The sequence below is a fragment of the Nematolebias whitei genome, chromosome 2 (assembly GCF_014905685.2).
Source record: "Nematolebias whitei isolate Nwh7 chromosome 2, NemWhi1, whole genome shotgun sequence".
Taxonomy (NCBI): domain Eukaryota; kingdom Metazoa; phylum Chordata; class Actinopteri; order Cyprinodontiformes; family Rivulidae; genus Nematolebias; species Nematolebias whitei.
In genome coordinates, this window is record NC_056499.1 from 47,135,855 (window position 1) to 47,158,567 (window position 22,713).

The window sequence follows — 22,713 nt, forward strand, 5'->3', positions numbered from 1 at the left end:
ATGATTTTTTTTTAAAAGTGCAATTCAATCTGTTCTGTTAGACGGCACAAAAACAACTTCTGCTTCCAAAGAAACTTGCTTCTGAATTTCTGTCACATCTAGAAACAAAAACTAGTTAGCAGTAGGGGTGTAACAATATATTGATTTACATCGATATATCAATTAAATGATTAATAATTCAATTATATTGTGGCCAAAGTAAAACATCAATTTATATTGTCATCTTTAAAATACACTTTTATTTTGAAATTCCCAAGGCACGTCTGTGTCACCATGTCCGTGCTCGGCTGCGTCTGCGGCCGCCTCAGCAACATGGCAGACGAGGCAGAAAACACAGATCATGAAATTCACTCTCCTGCTGGATTTAAATCAACTCTGTAGAAATATTTTGGATTCCAACAGGTCGACGGCTCAACAGACAAAACCCATGTCGTATGCAACAGGTGCCAGTGTGAGTTAAAATACTCATGTCGTATGCAACAGGTGCCAGTGTGAGTTAAAATACTCGGGACACAACAAATGTGTCCATTCACCTGAAGAAGAAACACAACATTGATAGTCATGTTATGTAAGCTCAATATCTATTTATGTTTCTTTATAAGTGAAAGGTAATCAGGGCACTTTTAAGTTAACTGGTTTAAAAATTGCACTTAAACTTGAGAAATGTGAGACTATACTGAACAAGTCATTTATTTTTATTTTTTCATTAATTAAGAAAAATGCTTTTTTATTTAAATGCCAGGTGACTGTAATAACAGAAATAAAATGGTTAAATCATATTTGAATTGTTTTTGTAAATTTGTTTATATGTAAATGAGATGGGCATTTGATATCACAATATATCAATCCCAGACTTGTGAATCGAATAGAATTGAAATCGTATCGTGGCAGACTTTGTGATATTGAGAAAAATCGTATCGTCGAAGGTAAACGCCCCTTGCCTGCAGAGCTGGTCTGCAGCCGGTCAGAGTGGACACTCGAGTTATGAAGTCTCAACCGTCTGCGAGCTGTGCCTGCAGTTTCCGAGCGGACTGAGGACTGCCCGAGTCTGTGAGAGCCTTAAATGAAAAACTGTGAAGTAGGAATAGTAGTACAAGGTGTTTTAAACCCTCCCACACTCTTGCAATATTCTAAACAATGTTTCTAAACTCTAAATGCTCTAAAAGATCACAGAATGTCATGACATCAGCTCTTTGCCTCCCCTCTGCCACTCTGTGTTCTCGGCCACGCCCACTTCTCCGCTGCATAACAGAGATCGACAAAGGAGGAAGGAGGAAGGAGGAGGGAGGAGGAGCTGCAGGAGGAAGTTTCTCCTGCAGTGTGTGCTGCACACAGGTGCAGCAGGTGCTAAATAATTTTAAATAATTAATTTTAAATAAAAATTTCCATGCTGATCGTGCGGCTCATCCATCAATCAGCCAACTGTGTGTCATGTTCAGTCTTATTTTGAAAAACCAAGATAGAGCGAGTCCGCGAAAAACGAACCGCGAAGTAGCGAGGGACTGCTGTATAACCTAACAGTGATCACAGTTCATCTTGTGTCGAGTACTCTTTCACATTCAAACTCAGTTTTGTTTTTTCCAGATCCTATATCTCTCTGGCCATAACAAAAAGTTAAAGTTGCTCCACTGCAGAGATGTGTTGTGATCCTGTCACCAAGCAAACTTACTTCCAGTCTCTGGATATGAAATACTGTAGCTCCAGCAGCCGGTGCTCACAGTCCTCCACCATCTTCTCTGTGTACAGATGCTCCATCAGGCAAGACAGGATCCTAAACACAAAAACAAACCTGTTACATCAGGTTCATCATGAAAAACAGAAAGAAAAACCTTTGTCTGAGGGCTTTAAAAATAACTTTTCATTCATTCATTCAACCTTTATTTAAACAGATAAATCACATTGAGCCTTGAAGACTCATTTACAAGTGAGACCTGTTTGGACAGACAAAAACAGTGGTTAACTGGACATATGTAGGAGTTGGAGGAGGAAAAAATTCCTATCAGACTTTTTGCTTGGCTGAGAAAAACCCCTAATATTGAAAAAACACTTTGCAACAAACAAGCACATATTTACGTAGACATTCTGCAGAGCAGGAAGAAGGAAGAGACGAGAGCGGTCAACAACGCCTACAGATGCTCTCGAGGTCACTGTAATCAGTCAATGTCCTCCGGTGAGATCCATAAACATTCTCGAGGTATGTCGAGGAATGGCCAAGCATAACCTCTATAAGAATCAAGAGTCCTGAAATGATGACACAAAGTTTATTCAGCTGTTTTCATCTGGTTATCAGTTGGAAATTCCTCAGGGAGGGGGCGGTGAGCCTCAGATCACATTTTCTCCAGGCGACTTTAGATAAGATGGCCTTCAAGGACAACCAAGGCGACCAAATTTAGATAAACACACAGTTGTTTTGGGGACAGGCAGAACTTAATGACATCTACCTTGAGTCTGTGTCGGTCCACTCGGTTCCGAAATGTCCAAATTAACATGGCCACACCGATGGAACGTGACTGAGTAAAAATCCCCAAGATCTGATCCATTCAGCCCAAAGCATTTGAGTCCGAGTACTCCAGACATGAACCAAGCCATCATAAAGGCAAGCAGCGTGATCGGGTCCAAATTTGCTGCTGACGACTTCCTTGATTGTAGATAAAACCAGCAACCAGCTGAATCCAAAAAGCAGGAACCAGTTATCGTGAATCCAATTAAATATGCGTCCTTAAAATCCACAGATGGCAGCAGATATAGACACATCAAGTTTTCCAGTCGATGAGATATCCAGCTGCGTGCGTGCCAACAGGGTAAATCGGCTCGCCCAAAGCCTGTCTTCTCTTCGAAGAAATGTTGTAAATTGAGATGAGGGACCAACTGGTCAACTGGTCAAAACAAGTCCATAATTATAGTTCGGAAGAAATGCAAGAGTCTCACAGCAATTTTACAGACAGACAGAGCAGCAAAGCAAAGCAGAGAGGGAGGGAGAGAAGCAACTACCGTAATTAATGTTGTACAAGCCAGCCACTACTTTTTTTTCACAATTTGTACCCCATGGTTTATATGCAGGAGCGTCTTTATGGGTTTTTTTTTTTCCATAATTTTCACAAGTTATACTTTTAACACAATCTGCTGGCTTCCCTACATTATATCTTACAGGTCTCTCTTGAAAATGAGTTCTCGTGGCTCAATGAGACTAACCTGGATAAATAAAGGCTAAATAAAATAAATAAAATAAAAAAATATTAGATAAACAATATTACTGATTGAACTTTTATGTATTTGTTCAGTGCCCTGAGATAACTTCTGTTGTGACTTTGCACTAAATGAATAAACTGAATTAAATTGAATTGAATTACAAAAACAGTGCGTGAAAACTAAATGCATCCTCACCACTTTAAGGACGATGATCACCAACAATGATACTAAAGAATCAACCGTTGCTGCCCATCAATCAGGGAAGGTTAAAGATCATTTTCAAACTTCTTGACATCTATCATTCAAACACACATTCTGCCACAATGGCAGAGCCAGGGGGTGGCCAATGGTGGCCTTGGCCACCTTAGATTAATTTTTGGTCCCCCCAATCAATTGAGGAGACGATACTTTTAAGAAATATAAAAACTAGAAAGGATAGTTTGACACGACTGTCGACGAGGAAGAGGGCCAGCAATGGAGGAGGGGGCGTGACAAAGAGATCATCTTAGCACCAACATAACTGGTTTGTTCCACTTTGGAATAAGCTGTTGGGGGAAGAATCAGTTTTGTGTTGTGCGTTTCCTTGACTGATGAAGCCTTCCGGATAGAAGGTGAAACGTTTCAGCACAAAAAAAGAAACTGTCCAGATGACCTGACTGAAAAATGTTGAATTGTATTTCTGGATTATTGAACATGGACTTTGTCGATAGATGGATGGTTTTCCATATTTTGTTATGTTACAGCCTTATTCCAAATTGTATTAAATGAATCTAGTCAAACTTCTACACACAATACCCCACTGTGACAGTGTGAAAAATGATTTGAGATTTCTGCAAATTTATTAAAAATAGAAAACCAAGTCACATTTATATAGGTATCTATCCACATCAAAGGTGTGGCATATCGAGGTGCTGATTAGACAAGATATGCAGGCATGAATGGACGGACAAACAGAGGACATTTACAATTCCTCCGCTCCGTGATGGGGAGTAAAAAGACTGTATAGTACATCTTATGTGGAAAAGTTGAGAAGACCAAAACAACAACAAGAAAACAAGCAGCATGTTAGTGGCCAGGACACCCTGAGTCACTGAGTTGACCATAAACTCATCTGTAAATGAGAGTTTTCTACAAACAAATATCTGCAAACGTCAATAACGTGATCCAACATCGATAAGAAGGCTTGTGCTGCTCCTGTATACTGTCTGCTTTTTGTTAACTGAATATTGACATATGTTATTTGTCGTTGTTGATCTGATATTGTTTTCTCCAAGTTTTAATACTTGGTATGGACTGAATGATTTTTTTCAATCAAAATAAGTTTTGATTTATAAAACTTCAGGATTAAGATATTGTATATTTTATCATGACAGAATACATCCAGACATAATCTAGATTAAAATGAGCTGCTCACATTGGGTCTCCGCTGCGGATGTGTTTACAGGCGGTCTGGATGACAGATTCACAGGCCTCGTTGAGCGCTCGGTCGATTCGATAATCAGCTCCAGGGTCGGCGGACTGAATCAAAGTCTGCAACTGCAGCAGAAAAACAGAAATCAAGACAGGTCTTTTTTATGGTCTTGTTTTTAATTCCTACAGCAGCAGCCTGACTGTGACTTTCTGCAACATGACTGAACAAGCATCCAATGTTAATCTACCTTTTGTTAGTTTGACTTGTTTATTTTAGCTAATAAAGACATTTTATTTTTATTACTGAAGGACTAAATAGGTAGAGTCATGAACAAATTTGTTAGAGAAAAAAAGAAATAGGGGACACTAAAATAACTTGAAACTGACAATGTTAGTTAAAAGGAAAGTGCATTTATATTTTACTTCTACACATATTTTTAAAATACAAACTAATAAAACTGGCCTTGGAAAAAGAATGGCACCCTTAGGAAAAAAAGTTTAAATAATTTGATAATAGGGGCATAAATTAAAATACATCTCATTGTTAACATCATAGGTATCTTCAATCTTGTAATCCGTCTGTTTAAAGGGTGCCAGGTAGTCACAGGGCTGTTTGGTATCATGGTGTGTAACACAATGAACATGGAGCACAGAAAGCTGAGGACAGAGTTGTCTCAGGAGCTTAGAATAACAATGACTGACAGCATGTTAAATGTAAAAACTATAAAACCATCTGCACACATTATTTTGAAGTTTATGATCCACAAGACTGTAGACAAGACCAGACAAGAAAAACTGAAGACAACTTGAAGAGAGACATCATATGAACGGTAACCAAACAGCCCAACAATTTCCAAAAAGATTAGAGGTCACTCCAAGTCAAGGTACATCAGCATCAGGTCACACCAGGTCACTGTTTGGCTCAATGTGGACCTAATGGAAGACAACCAAGGAGGACACCAAATCATTAAGAAGCGAGCCCAAAATTGACCTTAATGCATATTGATAAGCCACAGAACTTCTGGGGAAATGTCTGTTGGACAGTTGAGACAAAACTGGAGCTTTTAGTCAAGTCACATCAGCTCTGTGTTCACATACCCACATATGAAGCACACAATGAGAACTGGATCTACAATGAAGCACGGCAGAGACTGGGTTCTGTTCTGGGGCTGCTTTGCTCCAATACAGGGGATCTTGAATCGGGGCAGGGCACAATAAAATCTCAAGACATTCTGTGCTGTCCAGTGTCAGAAAGCTTGGTCTCAGTCGCAAGTCATGGGTCCTCCAACAAGACCATTACCCTAAGCCAGTCCTTCTCAAATAGTGAGGCGGGCCCTTTTTATTGCCGCAGGGAGTAGGTTTATTTTTTATTTTTTAATACCATTCTGATTTTGTCCCATGCATTCCTAATAAGTTATGAACAAATATGGCTGCCTTGTCATTTTGGGAGCCATGCATGAACCGTGTCGCTCCCCTCTGCTGCTGACATGACAAATAAACTCCGACCGTCACCTCCTCCGTTCATAACAGAAAACAATTGAGAAGCACTGCCCTAAGCATACAGCTAAAAACACCCTGGAACAGACAAAACACTAAAGTAGTGGTTCCCAACCCTAGTCCTTGAGGAACACCATCCTGCATGTTTCAGTTGTTTCTCTGCTCCAACACACCTGATTTGAATGAACGGGTAATTAACAGGCTTCTGCAGAATTTGAGGAAGTAATTAAATCACTGAATCAGAAGCGTTGGAGCAGGGAAACAATCAAAACATGCAGGGTAGTGTTCCTCGAGGACCAGGGCTGGGAACACTGTGTGGCCTTCTGAGCCCTGATCTAAATCCTGTTGAGAATCAGTAGAAGGAGCTGAAACATCTGAAGAAGGACCCCGTCAGACCTGAGACAGGAGCAGAAGTTTCATAGTCACATAAATCATTTGAAGCTATATTAAAGTTATAAAGTTAATCTCCTGACAGAGCATCACTTTTATAACTGAGGCTTCATGGATCCTTTTGACCCAAGGGCAGCAGGAGGGTTAGAGGAACAACCTGTCAAGACTAGTTTAATTTGCTTTATTTTTTTTATATATTTCTGATAACATATCAAAAGCACAAGCACTGAGTGACTGTCATTAGATTATTTATATTTTTCCATTTTCTTCCTTTTGTCAGTTCCAAGTCTTCATTAACTTTGTGAGTTCTGTCCTTAATTGATTTAAATTTGACTGCTTCAGGTTTTCTCTGTGCATTCCAGTTTCTCCCCTCTTACTAAAACATGGGTGGTAGGTTACCTAGTATCTAATTTGCCCTTAGGTTGTGTGTTGTTGAATGGTTCTTGTTTTATTTGTCCATGTAGTCCTGTAACAGATTCCAGGGTGCACCACACCTCTTGCACCATGACCGATGGAGATGGGCACCAGTTCCTCCACAAGCCAGAGGAAAAAGCAGGTAAAGAAAATGGATGGATGGATATATGATATCACAGAATGTAGCAAAAGTCTAATCTATTTTAAATTGAGTAATAAATGTAAACTGCGATGACAGGAGGTATAATGACTAAGTCTAGATTAAAATATGTTTCTAATGTTCCACAACAATAAACTGGTCTTGTTCTCTTAAACAAAACAAAAGGAAAGAACCAACGAGCAGGCCGTCTTACTGCGCTCTGACAGACGCTGTCGATAGGAGCGCTGCGGTCACCTCGACCGATCCGCATCAGGCAGTGCAATGTGCGGCCTTTGCGGTGCAGACCAGAGCACTGAGCCTCGATCTCTGTGCGACAGTGAAGAACGATTTCTGGACTCAGAGAAAAATCCTCCATCAGCATTCGCCGGAAGTCCAACATTTCGCCTTGACACTCCCCGCTAACTGAGCGCCCTACACAACAAAAAGGCAGAAAGACATTTCAAAGTTTAGGAAATGGCCATAAATGCAGAGAACTTCAGAATCTACTGTCACGCCCTGAGTACATCGAAGTGTCGTGTGCGCTCACCTCGGTGCACAGCAGCCTCCAGGCACAGCAGCAGGTACGACAGTCGAGCCTCACGGGCTCGAGGCAGGTTGGTGTCCAGGCTGCAGCGCTGCTTCCTCAGGTCCAGCTTGCAAGACTTCGCCAAGGAGTAACTAACTCTGTAGTCCTGGGAGATCAGCTTCTGTCGGGTCGTCAGGGCGTCGCGACACTGAGGAGCAGAGACGAGACGTTCAGAAGATAAAACCACAGCTTCTGTGGTCAGCAGTAGTTCTGCCTCAGGGGGAGTGATTGTCTGCAGCATGTACCTTTTCTGACATGGCTTCTTCAAACTTGTGATTAAACAGACACTTGTAGACTTTCCCTTCTCCTGCCTGAACCTGTGGAAATAAACAAAACGAGAGAGAAGCAGGAGCTGAAGGACTGTCTGTTAAAATTTATTTACCGTAATCTTTTATTTTTTATATAATACTGCCAATTTTACATTTACGTTATCTGTTTATATAGATAAACATACATTACATACAGTATATCAGACATGAATGACCATGTTCAACTTTAAAAACATCTAAAAGCAAGCAAAGATATCCAGTAAATAACATCGAACTGTTAAATGTGGTTGCTCTTGTTTCTTCGTGCAGACAGTAGTAGAGTCTCGTACGTTTTGACAGAATCTCTCGCGGTCGTCCCTGCAGGCGAAGTAAAGATGTCTGTCAAGGTGAAAGTCATCTGATGAGAGCTCGGCCACCCGAAGGATAGCTTTCTGACACTCTTCTTTGATTGAATGAACATGATTTAACTGCTCCGCCTGCCTCACCAGCGCCTTCTCCAGACATGCGATCACCTCGCCCTGGGAGTGGACGTCCTGTGAAGAGACAAAGGTTAGGGTAAAACGAGCATGCTGCTGTACGAGGACCGACTAAGAGCTGTCGTTAACATCAGTCCAGGTTGCTACAGGACACTCAAGCTTCAAAACAAACAAAAATGGTAAAAGAACAGTTCAGATATTTACTGTAGATGTGAAGTTATGTGGAAAGTTAATGAATAAATAGCATCTTAACTGTTGTAGATAGTTCTTTGAATGACCTCAGATTGGACAAAGAGTTTATTTATAGACCAGTCTAAGCAGGAGAGGTCCCAAATCAAATTGCTGCCACCTTAAAACAACTCCAATCTTCAAAATGTTCATACAGTCACTGCAGAAAAAGTATTCTGATCCTCCTGCAGGAAGTGTATGAATGACGTGACCAACAAAATGACTGGTTTTTTTATTTTTCGTTGCTTGGAGTTGATTTTTTATGATGAAAACTGGGACCTCAGTATATTTTTTGTTCCTCGTGTATCAGAAGATTTACAAACTTTGAGCTACAAAACACACAACTTGACTGGCCCAAACCATCACTTTTCAAACACTGTACAAATTAATTCCAGATTATGTTGGTAGATAAAGGCCTGATAAAAAAATAAAAACAAAGTCAAACCAGGACACAAAGAAACAGCCCAGTTTGAGAACTTGAACCTTTGTAGCAAAGATCTTTCACAAATGCTAAATACTGATCAAACACTGAAGGAAAATAAGAAAAGCATAGGATGTCTTCTTTAAAACGTTGTAAACATTCTTCTTGGCTACAGTTTGTTTCAACATTAAATATCAGTTTAAGTGAATACTAGGTGCACAGCTGGAGTTTGAATTTCAACACCTTTTGTCCCATGTTGATGCTGCCGCAGCGCAGATTGTTTATGTCTTCTTTACATTTGTCCATAAAGCCACAGATCAGTCTGTAGTCGCTGAAGATTATACTGGTAATCTTGGTGACGTACTGGTTGCACTGGTATTCGCTGATGTTGCTTCGATGATCCACAAGACATGACACCAGATACCCCCTCCCTCGCTCCTCTTCGTTACACTCATTGATCTGCAGGAGGGAACAGTGTGGCAGAATCAAAGGAAACAGAACTGAAGCAGCCCACAAAGGTTGGCAGGAGACAAAGGCAGACCAACCTCAGCGATGGTGCTCTTGCACACCTCCGTGGCCACAGACTCGAACTTCAAATCTGTCGTCAGATTTAATTTGTAGTTCCACAAAAGCTGAGCAGAAGCAATTTTATGTAAGGAAATTAAAAGCACAAAAAAACAGCCACGGATAAAATGTTCTTACATTTGTTGGTTAAGCATGCAGTTGTGAACCAGGAAGATATAAAACGTTCATGTCAAAGTGAATGTCTTGAAAGAGATACTCACATGGTTACAGTCAGGAGCAATATCGATTTCCTGCAAAATGACAGAGAAACAAAGAGATAGGTCGATCTTCAAATGAAAGTAATTATTTATGAAGACATAACTTTTCTGAAGCTCATCATGTTTGCTGTTAAACAATTGTCAAATCTTCATGCTAGTTCACTCACTATGAAGAAGAGGGCAGACAAAAGAAATGTTACTTGTGCCTAAATAAAAAATGGGGAATGGTGGCGCCGAGGTTATAGAAGGTGAGCCTCTGAGCATGAGGTCGCCGGTTTGAATCCCCTAACCATTACAACAAAACTTAGGAGGGAAAGGAGAAGCACACTCATTTGCCTCACTGTGAGCCCTTGAGCAAGGTCTTTAAATAAATATGAATTATAATACAAACAAAAAATAACCCCAAGTTCAAAACACGAAGAATGATCTTTGCTTAATAATTAGGCATTAAATGCTGAAGTCAATCCTGCCTTTTTGTTAGCAAAATACCTCTTAGACCACTGAATGGATTCTAATGAAAATGTCGCAGTAAGAGAGAGAAAGTAATTTAGATTTACAGCTGGTTAATTTTTGAAGTAAACCAAGTTCAAGGTAGCCATTACATCTAAGTGACTTTAACCAACACAAAAGAATTGTGCTAATTCTGTCAATTTTATGGATATTGAGCAAATATTTAGTGAAATTCTTACAAAATACATTCAGTTCTTTAGTTGATCCTGATCTGACAAGTGTCATCAGAGTGCATTTCATTTACGAGGCTAACTGCAAAGAAAGCACTTGTTTGAATATAATCAACACAGCAGAAACGTTATAAACTCACCCACATCATCATTAAAGGAAATGAAGCAGCAGAAGCATGAAAGCATTTTGTCATGACTGAGCTGCCCACAGGGACTGAAACAAAAAGCCTTCTTACTGTACAGTTTCAGAGAGTGATGAGAGCGTAGCAGATCCACAGTGGCCTCAGACATAGAAGTTTTCAATTACTCCAACAATGAGTCACTGATTAATGAAGAGCAGCTCTGTCTGCATCACAGGCCTTTGAAACAAGACCAGGATAATAACTAACACAGATTAAACTAAAGTTATGATTGGATTCTACTGTAGAAGTAAAAGTGTACACAGGTAAAGTTAGGATTTTATTTTTTGGATTACTGAACATAAGAGCTCTCCCTTCTAAGACTGTTGTTTAATTTTTAATCACATTGATTTGTATTGTCTTACAGAAACCTGACTGCAGCAGGAGGATTATTTTAGGATCACTGAGTCCGTTCAAATTATCAACTTGAATAATCCTAGATCAACTATTAGATAATAGATATGATTCCTTTTTGATCATTTCCAGTAGTGGGTACAGCTAACCAAAAAGTTAAATTAGCAACTGCTAATTCGCTAACAAAAAAAATTAGCTTAGCTATGCTAAACAGATAACGCTAAAGCGCTAACTTTTATCATACACGGCTGTCGCTGACTCTGTAAGACTGTCTGTAATGTGACAACGCTTAAAGTGAACACAATTCAAAACGGTTCATAAATCACAAGTGTCCGTGTCCCATTCAGAGGTGAGCTTTCAGAAATGAATCTGGTCCATCAGAACCAAAGAGGAGGAGCAGAACTCTGCTGTGCTGAAGCAGAGTGATGCGTTCACTGTGTGTCGGACGTCTCCCTCCAGTACTTTAATGAATCAACTCACTTTGGAGCTCCTCTTTGTGCTTAATTACTTTTAGAAACTAACTATAATGTTGTTGTGTATCATCAATGTTTTCTCAGTAAAATGTGTTTGTATTAAAGTAAAGATGTGGGAAGAAATGTGCGAGAGAGTCATATCCCAGAGACAGCATGAGCATTGCAAAGCATGCTGGGTAGGAATTGTGTGTGCAATGTTTCTGACTGTTTACAATGTTTCTGAGTGTGAAAATGGGTTCTTCATGTTATTTCCTGTTGTGGTTTGGTATTTATGTAAAAGTCTCTGTTATTGGCTGTAATCTGACACCACGAGACAGAGACTTTGTGGTAGATATGAAGGAAAAAAGCACTGCATGGGTGGTGGCGTCACCCGGTGGCACCTAACTTTACTTACCTCTACATAGCATATCATCGTTCTGTGTAAATCAACAGTCTCCTGAATGCCTAGAATGAGTAGAACTCCGTTATTTTTTTTTTTTACTTGTGGACTTGAACTTATCAGATTTAAATTTAGCGGAAGCTAATTCCGCTAAAGAATTTCAATGTTAATGAAAATGCTAATCTGCTAAATGGAAAGTTAGTTCCGCTATTAGCAGCTTAGCAGAACCGTGCCCACCACTGATCATTCCTATAGCTAGGGTTGGTTAGGGTTAATCTTGGTAATCATTTTAATTATGCTACCATAACAGCTTAGACTGCTTCCTCACTTCTTTACTTTCTTGCCATTGAATATTTGAGTCAAAAATCTCACTGCCATCTCTCCTAGACATTTCTAAACCTCCACTGGTATGTCATCTGGTCCTATGCTTTCCCCTTCTTCATTCTTTTCAGAGCTTTCCGAACTTCACTCTAACTTATCTTTCCCACTTCCTGGTTCACAGTTTCTATGACCTCTACTCTTCTTTCTCTTTCATTCTCTTCATTCATTAGCTCCTCAAAATATTCCTTCCATCTTCCCGTCACAGTCTCCTCACTTTAGGGCTGGGTCATATCATATTGTTCACGATAATACCAGTAAAAAAAGCTAGCCCGGGCAAATAAATGGTACCATGATATGCCAATTTCATGACGTAATCCATCAGGGCGCCCCGCCCTGTTAAAAGAACCGAGCGCGCCGAACGACCAAACCGAACTGCGCACCCCCCTCCACCTGTCGGTACTGGTGTAACACTAATTAGTTGCGCGCAGTACTAGCTAGCTAAAAAGCTAAAAACAAACAACGCACGGATCAGCTGTCTCTCCACCCAACTCTAAACTGCAGGTACAGACAACTCAACTGTCTCTCCCCCCACACCCTGCTCTGGGCTGCCGGTGTGGGTGCAGCTCTCAGCCGCGTCTCCCCCGCTCTAAACTGCTGGTACAAACACGCGCAGGTCTGTCTCTTAGTTCCAGAGTCCATGGACCAAGAACAGAGTCAGGTGATCAGAGAGAGCATCAGAGAAATGAATCATTCCTGCAGGAACAGAGGAAGCTGAAACACCAACAAGCTTCAGGGTCAGATGATCACCTTGTTACAAGTTCAGGAAGTTTGTTTCAGATGTAATGGATTGGGGATGAAAAATTCCACCACAAAAACTAAAGTGCAGGTGAAGTTTCCCAAAATAACTAAATAAAATTAAGCTTAAGATCTGTTGAGCATAAATATAACAAAATATATGTTTCCTTTAAATGAGCTCTAACTTCTAGAACTTTTTTTTAATCCCCGTGTCCATTACATCTGAAACAAGCACAAAGCAAATTCTAATAAAAGTTTTATTTATATATCAAGTGGAGCATTAAGGCCAGACATAATGCTCTGCTTGTGAACATAAATCTGTTGGGCATCACTTTGACACTCAGACAATAATTCTGAGCGCCACAATGCCGGACAGGACAAGGGAGAAAAAAAAGTTCTGGAAGTTAGAGCTCATTTAAAGGAAACATATATTTTGTTACATTTATGCTCAACAGATCTTAAGCTTCATTTGATTTAGTTATTTTGGGAAACTTCACCTGCACTTTAGTTTTTGTGGTGGATTTTGTTGATCTATATTTTGTGCAGATATTTTCAATCTAAATAACAGAAGGATCCTTTTTATTTTTATACTTTGAGACGGAATACTAAATAAAGTAATTTAATTAACCCTTGTTGTTTTTTATATATAATACTGCAAAGCAACATGTTAAGTTAATTTTGTTAAATGAATAACTATGATTTCTGCTTTTTGTTTGTTTTTTTAATATCACGAAATTTATCGTTATCACCAGAATGCTCTGAAATATCACAATATTATATTTGAGCCATATCTCCCACCCCTACCTCACTTGTTAGAGCATTATCATTTCTATCTTCTTCTGCCTCCTTTAGCAATAACAATACTTATAATAAATGTAGTCTTATGGTAGCTTTGGAGGAGAAGCTGTCTGATTTGGAAGCTTGGCTATGAACTGTTAAAAAACGAATACCTAGCCAGGTTCACGTAGGTAGTGCAGAGCCACTGAGGCTAGCTCCCATTTGCAGTCTTCCAGCCGATTACGAACAGCCGGGAAGACAGGCCAGCTGGGGGATGGTCCGGAGTTAGCCTTGATCGATCCAGTATGGTGTTGCTTAGATGAACTTGTATATTAGTTTTGGCAAAAGTGTTTTATGTCCGATGCCCTTCCTGACATAACCCTCATCGTTTACTTGGGACCGGCACAAGAGATACACAGGCTTGTGCTCCCTAACAGCTGGTTTGAAGTGGTACTAGAGAAATAAACTATAAAAATAACTGAAATGAATTAAAATATTTCATAAAAGAACAAAAGTTATTCATTACATCTCCTACACAATAAAGCTATTTTGAAATATACACACTGTACAGCAGGCTTACAAACACCTTTTTGCACAAAATTTTGTGATTATGACACATTACAGTTTTGGCTCAGTATCAAATTATTTAAAACATATTGTAATGTACATGTAAAATGGGAATAGTGAAGTGCAGGAAGTTATCCAGAAGAAGAGGCAAAAAAATGGGTCAGTGAGAGGACTAAAGAGAGTAGACAAGAATATAAAGAGCAACAAAGGGCAAAGAGGGAGATAGCAAAGAAAAAAACCAGAAGGCATATGATGAGTTGCACAAAAGAAAAGGACTTGCAATGACTAGAACAACCTGAAGGATCAGGCTGGAAAGTATGTGCAGCAGGTTAAGCTAGTTAAAGATGAAAACAGTAATATTCTAACAAGTAAAAAGGGTGTGATAGATGAAAAGAGTACTTTAGGAGCTAATGAATGAAGAGAATGAAAAGGAGAGTCTGAAACTGAAAATGAGAAAATGCCTGAGGAATGGAGGAGAAGGAGGAGAAAAGGAGAAGTACAGAGAGGGTCAGAAAAGACTTCATTGTCTCTTTGTGAATTTAGGAAAAAAGTATATGACAGGGTGGTGTGGGAAGAGCTGTGGTGTTGTATGAGGAAATCTGGAGTGGCAGAGAAGTATGTTAGACTGGTACAGGACATGTATGAGGAGGACAGAAGGACAGTGGGTATATTGATAGAAAGGTGTTAGAAATGTAGCAACAAGGAAAAAGACAAAGAGGAAGTGGGGTACCGATAAATCGGCCCCGATTTCCTTATTTTTGGGAAATCGGAAATCGGCTGATATTTACATGAGAAAATTAAATTAATTAAATTAAATTAAATTAAAATCAGACAGACTGGTTTCTTGTAATGAAATTAAGTATGATTAGGATATGATTGCTGCTGTTTTTAGACCTACAACTAGGCCTGTCGTGATAAACAATAAATCAAATCACATGATGAATGAAAATTATCGACCTCCTTTTCATTTACTGGCTTTATCGTTTCTTTGTGTCTCTCTCTTTCTACTGAAGACACAGCTCAACTCTGTTGCTCTTTACTGACACCTCTCTTTCTCTTTAAAATCTGTTTTAACTGTCAAAACTCACGTTTTTGGATCATTAAAAGCAGCAAAGCTACGAGATAAGCTAACAGGCCGACCTTGGAAATAAACCTCTGTCTTGTTGAAGCTCCAAAATTCACAGTTGAAACCCGTGCCTTTGTCTAAAAAGTTGTTTTTCTCTGCAAAAAGAAGCTGATAACTTGTTTACTGATTTTTTATTAAAAGCTTTAGGTGAAAAATGCTAAAGAGCTCAAATCACCGAGCGTACGCCATGTCAGCCCATGTCACGTCAAGGGCCCTCCCTCCTATTTTTCTTAAAGAGACACGCTGCTCAACTATCCATCCTTTGGTTCAAACAGTCTTATACTACCATTAGGTGGTCAAAAAAGGTACTAAATGCAAAACAAATCAACATTTCTTCTAATATTTGACAATTAATTATTGTTATTGTTCAAACAATATTATAGTTTATCGCAATAATTTCTGAGACAATTAATAGCACAGCAAAACTTGTTATTGTGACAGGCCGACCTACAACATAAAACAGTTTCCACTATTTCAATATTATTTTTTTTATTTAAAACTGAATACAGTCATTTTTAGGCACGATACAGATCTTATTTACAGGCAGTTGAATAATCTGTTTTCACCCAGATAGGGTACAGTTTTTCTAAGGAGGAGGACATGACATGATCTCCTCTAATTTACTGCTGAAGCGAAAGCAGAAGCCCTGTCAGAGCTTGCAGTTTCTTTCAGACACACAAAAACATCTTTCAGTGCTGCGAATAATAATAAAAATAGCCAATCAAAACAAAAATGTTGCCTCTCAGTGAAGAAATGCACTGACAGAAATCTGACAAAGCTGAACGCCAAGCAATGCAGCATCCTCAGACACTGTCAGTCTGAAGTCATCAGATGCTTGTGGCAAGTTTGTGCTGAGGCCAACTGAGCTGCTGTCTTCCAAGATGGTGCTCATTTAGTTTCTAACTCTGAAGGAGGGAAGCCATCCGCCTCTTCAGCAGGTCACAGCTGTAAAAGAATCGAACCGATGTAATTATGTCAATAAGGAGGTCATGCCTCAGGACCAGTGGACGTGTGTGTGTGCGTGCGTGCAAACTAATTTTACATGGTAGTTAAAAAAAGACAGGGAAAATTCACGAGGACAGGATGTATTTTTTAAAGATTTGTTCACATCTGCAGCATCATTAAGTCACTTCTTCAGTCTTACAAAACTGTACAGGAGCATCCAGTAAAGATGATTATAGTGCAAGTTTTAGAATACAATAAGTAAATGTAATAAAATCTAAAAAGAAAAAAGGACCTGCCAAAATTTGGTGATGTTTATAAATTGGAAGTTGGATGAAGATGAATGAAAATAAATATTTTAAACTAGAAGCCCAAGAACCTAGAATATTAAAAAGTCACAGGATTTCTTGTACAATCTAAAACCTGTTGCGAAACACTTAGAGCCCGAGCGATATATCTGTAGGGCTGATAATTTGGGCCAATATGGACATTTGGGAACATATCGGTCTTGGTGATCACGATCTCATCATGAGCCGATATAAACACTTCTGATTTTCACCCCTAAAATGCTCTGATGTCTCACTCTGATTGGAATTCAAATCCATAACAATTTAACAGATTTTAGCGTGAATTTACTTAAACTATTTGTTAACTATGAATTTATCATTGCTTTTATGTAACTTATGTGATGAACTTTTTACTGTCTTTGAACAAAAGGCAGCACAGTGGGGATTAATAAAGCATGGATCTGATTAGCTTAGCCTCATGGTTGCTAACAGCTAAATAAACAAGCCCCGCCCCTCTTGATGTTTACTTAGATTCTTGGACGTGGAAAAAGCACAACATTTTTCAGCCATTATATCGATTAACAGTTGTTGCACATCCCTCCCAATATCGGTATTGGTGATAGCCAAAACTCCCATATCAGCCGGGCTCTAGAAACAACGTCAAGCTGAAATCAGCAGGACTGCAGCTGAAATCATCACTGTCCCCAAGTCCCTAGGTGTGAGCGAGAGTGAATGGTTGTTTGTCTCGTTTGTCTCTATGTGTCCCTGTTATGGACTGGAGACCTGTCCAGGGTGTCCCCTGCTTCTCACACAGTAGCTATGTTTACATGCGCAGAATTCTTTGACCAGATTGAAATGTGTTCTGTTTGAATAATTCAAATGTGTTGTTTACATGGGCACAATCTGTTCATGACGAGCGTTTACATGCAGCGGGCTTTGTTCTGAACAGCAGTACTGACATGCGCAGAGTGCTAAACTCTACTTAAAAAAAACCACAGAAGAAGAAGTTCTACTTCCGGGGTGAACGTAAACAAACCTGAGCACCCAAAATGGACCTGCAACAGGTTTTAATGACGGTGGAGACGTTACTGCACTCCCTGACTGAGCTACAGGTGATACAGATCATTTTGAGCTCTTTAAAAGTTTCTAGTAGAAATGTTGTGTCGCTCACCGACCAGTTTTGCTCTCCTGACATGCTAATATTAGCATTAGCCAGGCGGAAATGGCAAAGTCGCACATGCGCAGTCAGGTCAGTTTTTCACGATCAGATAAAAACGAACAGATCAAGCGTTTACATGCGCACCGATCGGGTTTCGGATCGGCGTAAACCACCCGTTTCGTTCTGATCACAAATTATATCGGATCGCGCCGAATACACAAAAATAACTCGAACGGAGTGTTTACATGACACACTTTTATTCCGACCGGCCATTTGATCCGGTTACTTATGTCCATGTAAACATACCCAGTGACTGCTGGACATGGACACCAGTGACCCCTGCGACCCAAAAAGGAAGAAGCAGGTTAATGGACAGACGGACAGTGTTCCATAGGAGAAAAAAACAAGGGAGTCCCCAGGAGGCGTCCTCTCCAAGGACTCCAAAAAGGGTGGGTAATCTGAGCTGCTGTTTGGCTCATAAGCACAAACAACAGTCAGAACCCGTTCCCCCACATGTAGGCGGAGGGAGACTACCCTCTCGTTCACCGGGGTGAACCCCAACCTACAGGCACCAAGATGGGAGCAACAAGTATGCCCACTCCTGCTCGGTGCCTCGCACCAGGGGCAACTCCAGAGTGGAAGAGTGTCCAGCCCCTCTCAAGGAAACTGGTTCCAGAGCCAGAGCCATGCATTGAGGTGAGTCCGACTATTTCTAGCCAGAACCTCTTAACCTCACACACCAGCTCAGGCTCCTTCCCCACCAGTGAGGTGACATTCCACGTCCCAGTAGCCAGCTTCTGTAGCCGAGGATCAGACCGCCAGGGTCCCCGCCCTCGGCCACCACCCATCCCACATTGCACCAGACCCCTTTGGCCCCTCCCACAGGTGGTGAGCCCATGGGAAGCAGCCTGAAATACAAATATCAAAATTAAATTACCTTTTTAAATATATTTTAACTATTTAACCTCCTAAGACCCGAACTCTTGCATATGTGGATGCCAGGTCCTAGGAGGTTTAAAGGTCTTTTGTTAAAAAATAATAACTCCACATTTCAGTTTTAAAAAATCAACAAAGTATTTATGTTATGCCGACTTTTGAAAATAAATAAATAGATGAATGAATGAATGAATGTCCTGATTCATGCTCAGTAATCCAGGTAGAAAATCCAACAAATTTAAGTCAGGTCTAGCCTGGGCAGGTTAGTCTCAGACTGATGAAGTCCTATGGATAAAAGACAAAACGTTTAAGTACAAAGAAACCGTCCAGAGGACCTGACTGAACTTTGTTGGGAATGAAAGATGGTTTTGCTCTTTACATCCACACTAAAACAATTGTATTTGACGAGACGAGAGGCAGAACTCCACAGCAAGTCCAGCCAGCAAGAAGGCATCTCAGGGGGGAATGAAATATTCTCCTGGAAAATTTTACAGCATGTCTCAAATACAAAAGTGGAGCACCACTTACAGATCGAATGCAAAAATCAAAAGTATATGGATGAAGGTAAAAAGAAAAACGTTACTGAAGAGAATGCATTATTGTACCAACTAATAAAGTAAGTGTAAGTATTTCTGTGTTGGTATCATTGTATGTTCACAATGATGAAGTTAGTTCTCTGCGTTTAACCCATCACGCCTGAGATACACCCAGGTGGAGCGGTGGGCAGATATGTACGCATCCTGGTAGCAGTTAGGGATTTGGGTGTCTTGCTCAGGGGCACCACAAGTAGGGATGCATGATATTATCAGCATGGTATCAATATCAGCCAATACTGGCGTTAAAGTTCAATATCAGACATCAGCCATTCCATCAAAAATAACTCACGGATTTAAAAGACACTGTTTTTCTATGACAACCCAGTGACAAGGATGCCTGCAGCGCCAGCACAACATGACGTCACGAGCGCCTACCTGATCTGATCACGGCGGAGAGGAAGAAGTCAAAATGTCAGCGTGTGGAAAGTTTTATTTTTCGTTGGTGAGGATGTCAGATGGCAAAGATGTTTGGACTACGTTGAGCCTCGCTACATCGTCCCCGGTCAGAGATATTTTTCCAACGTGATCTTACCCGACGTCATTGAGAAGCTAATAGCCGATAGCACGTGGGTGAGTTTTACCACAGATATTTGGACGTCGTGTTAGCCCCGTTAGCATGATTAGTCTTACGGCACAATGGATAGACAAAAACTTTGAACTTAAAAAGTCTGTCCTTCATGCACAGGAGTGCAGAGGATCCCACACTGCAGCTATAGGAACCTGGAACAAACCTCCACAAGTGAGACAGCATCGCAGGTGACTAATGCTAATAAATAACATTTAACACTTTTCATTTAATAAAAGTTAAGGTGCTATGCATATCATATGGCTGTTACTGGATATATGTCACCAGCTCTTACAGCTGGTGCACAGTTTTTGTAACAAATAAGCCTAAATAGGAGGAATATGTTCTGACAAAGGAAAGTATATAAAAATATCGTATCGGTTATCGGCCAAGTAAGTTTTAAAATATCAGCATATCGGATATCGGCTAAAAATCCAATATCATGCGTCCCTAACCACGACATGTGGGCATGGTGGGGAGTCGAGCCGCGGCTTTCTGGTCCCAAGTCGGCTGCCCTGCCTCTAGTCCATCTCAGACCCTAATACATACAGGATTGATAAATTAATTTGTAACTGGATTTTCTTTATGGCCAAATTTCACCCTAAGGAACTCAAGCGTGTAGCCAAGTTACTGTGAGGTTAAAGGAGCATTTCAAACAATTCTGGCAAAATAATAAACAAATTAAAAAGACAATGATTTTTAGACTTTGTCAAAAAATACTGGTAATTGTCAGCACCAAAATAAATTCAGAAATAAAAACAGACGCGAAGAAATGGGCAGCTGATTTTCCCGCAAAAGGTCATCCAAGGGTTACACAAAAATGACTAAAACATAGTTGATGAAACGTTCCTGATGGTGATGAGGAGAAAACAGAAAGACGCCTATTTTTGGTGTGGATCAAGATAACTTGTTAACAAACTTTGGACTTGGGTGAGTGCTCAGAGCCTCTCTAGTTTATTCTTATTTCCTTAAATGTAGAGGAGGGATGAGGAAATGTCTCGTGGTTAAAGAGTAACCCCAGTAAACTTGGTCAAATGATTTAAGTACAATGTGCGACCAACCTACAGATACCTGCAGGAGCATTATCAAATAAATGCATTTCTCTATTTGAATCTATAAAGTCAAGCTCCTATTGATGGTTGCTGCAAACTGTTTGAAAACAGCTATAAAAAATAAAAGATGCCCCAAAAATGTCTGGTCAGTGGGTGGCATCTGAAAATAGAGTAAGAAAGATTTTATTTTAATCACTAAAGCAAACAGTGAGAGTCTGTGGTTTAACTTGAGCCCACACACCTGAAGGCTCGAGGACTTGATGGCTGCACATAAATCCACTCATTTCAAACCTGACCGAGTCAATCATTACTCCACACAAACTCATTCAGCCTTGAGCAAACCAATGTATAAGAATAAACCATGAACAAACCGTTGTCGTTTAACAGCTACAATGTTGAAAAGCTGCAAACGATATAACATATTTTTAATGCATAAAATACATATTAATTATACTTAAATAATGGTTTGAAAAGCAGAAAGCAGCCAGGTTATTACAGGTGAATCCAGTGGTGTAGTCTACGTGATACGCAGGTATACGGAGTATACCCACTAGAAAAGCGTGTGAATTTCAGTATACCCACTTAAGAGTGCCCAATAATACAGCCCATGTCATTTATGACTGGCATTGATACATGTCATGGGCTCGTGTCATTGTCACCGCATTTGGAACATTCCATGAACACATTGAGTTGCTTCAATGGGTTTTTTGCATAATTAATACTTATGTACTTACTACTTGATACACGTTTTGCTTTGTTACTGTTTCATAAATTCTATAACATGTTTTAATACAAAGCCAACTGCTGTAAGTTTGTTGTGCATTTTAAAATGTTCAATACACTAAAAAATCAAAATAAATTGACGATCACAGTGTACTAACTCATGTACTTTAGTTTCTAAGCACAGTACACCCACTACAAAAATGTACACTACATCACTGGGTGAATCAGCAAGGCGCTATAATTTGACCAATTTATAATAATAATAATAATAATAATAATAATAATAAATAATCCCAAATGATGTTGATTATTCCAAAAAGTGAATGATGTTTCCAAGGGGGGACGGGGTTTTTGCTCACACAGCTCTGGTTTGTAGACGGTCCATCCCTGAACCACCGGACTCAGCTGAAGCACACGGCGTCGCTTACCTCTCTGCGGTCCTGCAGACACTCCAGGACGGCCAGGTTGTTGGTCCAGGTGTGCTTGGGGCAGAGGCGGGTCAGGTCGTCCCGGCAGGCCTCCTCCTCCGCTAGCTTCCAACCCGTCGCCCTTCGAGGTTGAGAGGCCCCGGCGGCGACAGGTGCATCCTTGCCCGGCGGGTCCACGGCTCTAGGCTCGATCAAGCCTCTCGGAACCTTCAAGCTCAGGACGGACACGAAGCTACAGAGACACGCACACGTCAGAAGCATCAACCGCAGAGGAGAGCCACCATACGCCGCCATCTTCACATAACCGTTAAGTTAGTGCTGAACACTGAACCCTTCATTTCCGGTCAGCACGATGAGAATGCACGACTTCCGGTTAGTGAATTCAAAGTAAAAGCTTTGTCGTGAAACCGCTTTCAGATGAAGTTGATGTAAACTTTTATTTGTTCATTAAAAAAGGAAACAGTTGTATATAAAGCAATAGCTAGAACAAAATGAGAAAATGAATAATTTGTAAAAATAAACAAATCATTATTAGGAAGGGTTGTATTATTATTATTATTATTGTTATATTAT

At 40.1% G+C, this 22,713-nt stretch overlaps 1 protein-coding gene across 1 annotated transcript in view; it reads right to left on the reverse strand.

The window, feature by feature from the left end:
- LOC119430274 (Golgi apparatus protein 1) overlaps positions 1-22,434 on the reverse strand; it is a 56,717-nt gene extending 34,283 nt beyond the window's left edge. The window contains exons 1-10 of the mRNA XM_037697718.1: positions 22,141-22,434; positions 9,805-9,834; positions 9,565-9,651; positions 9,263-9,478; positions 8,224-8,427; positions 7,871-7,942; positions 7,587-7,773; positions 7,254-7,471; positions 4,604-4,725; positions 1,670-1,771 (exon numbers count right to left, since the gene is read on the reverse strand). Coding sequence (XP_037553646.1) covers positions 1,670-1,771; positions 4,604-4,725; positions 7,254-7,471; positions 7,587-7,773; positions 7,871-7,942; positions 8,224-8,427; positions 9,263-9,478; positions 9,565-9,651; positions 9,805-9,834; positions 22,141-22,434 — 1,532 coding nt within the window. The remainder of the gene's footprint in view (positions 1-1,669; positions 1,772-4,603; positions 4,726-7,253; positions 7,472-7,586; positions 7,774-7,870; positions 7,943-8,223; positions 8,428-9,262; positions 9,479-9,564; positions 9,652-9,804; positions 9,835-22,140) is intronic.
- Positions 22,435-22,713: the final 279 nt, after the last annotated feature.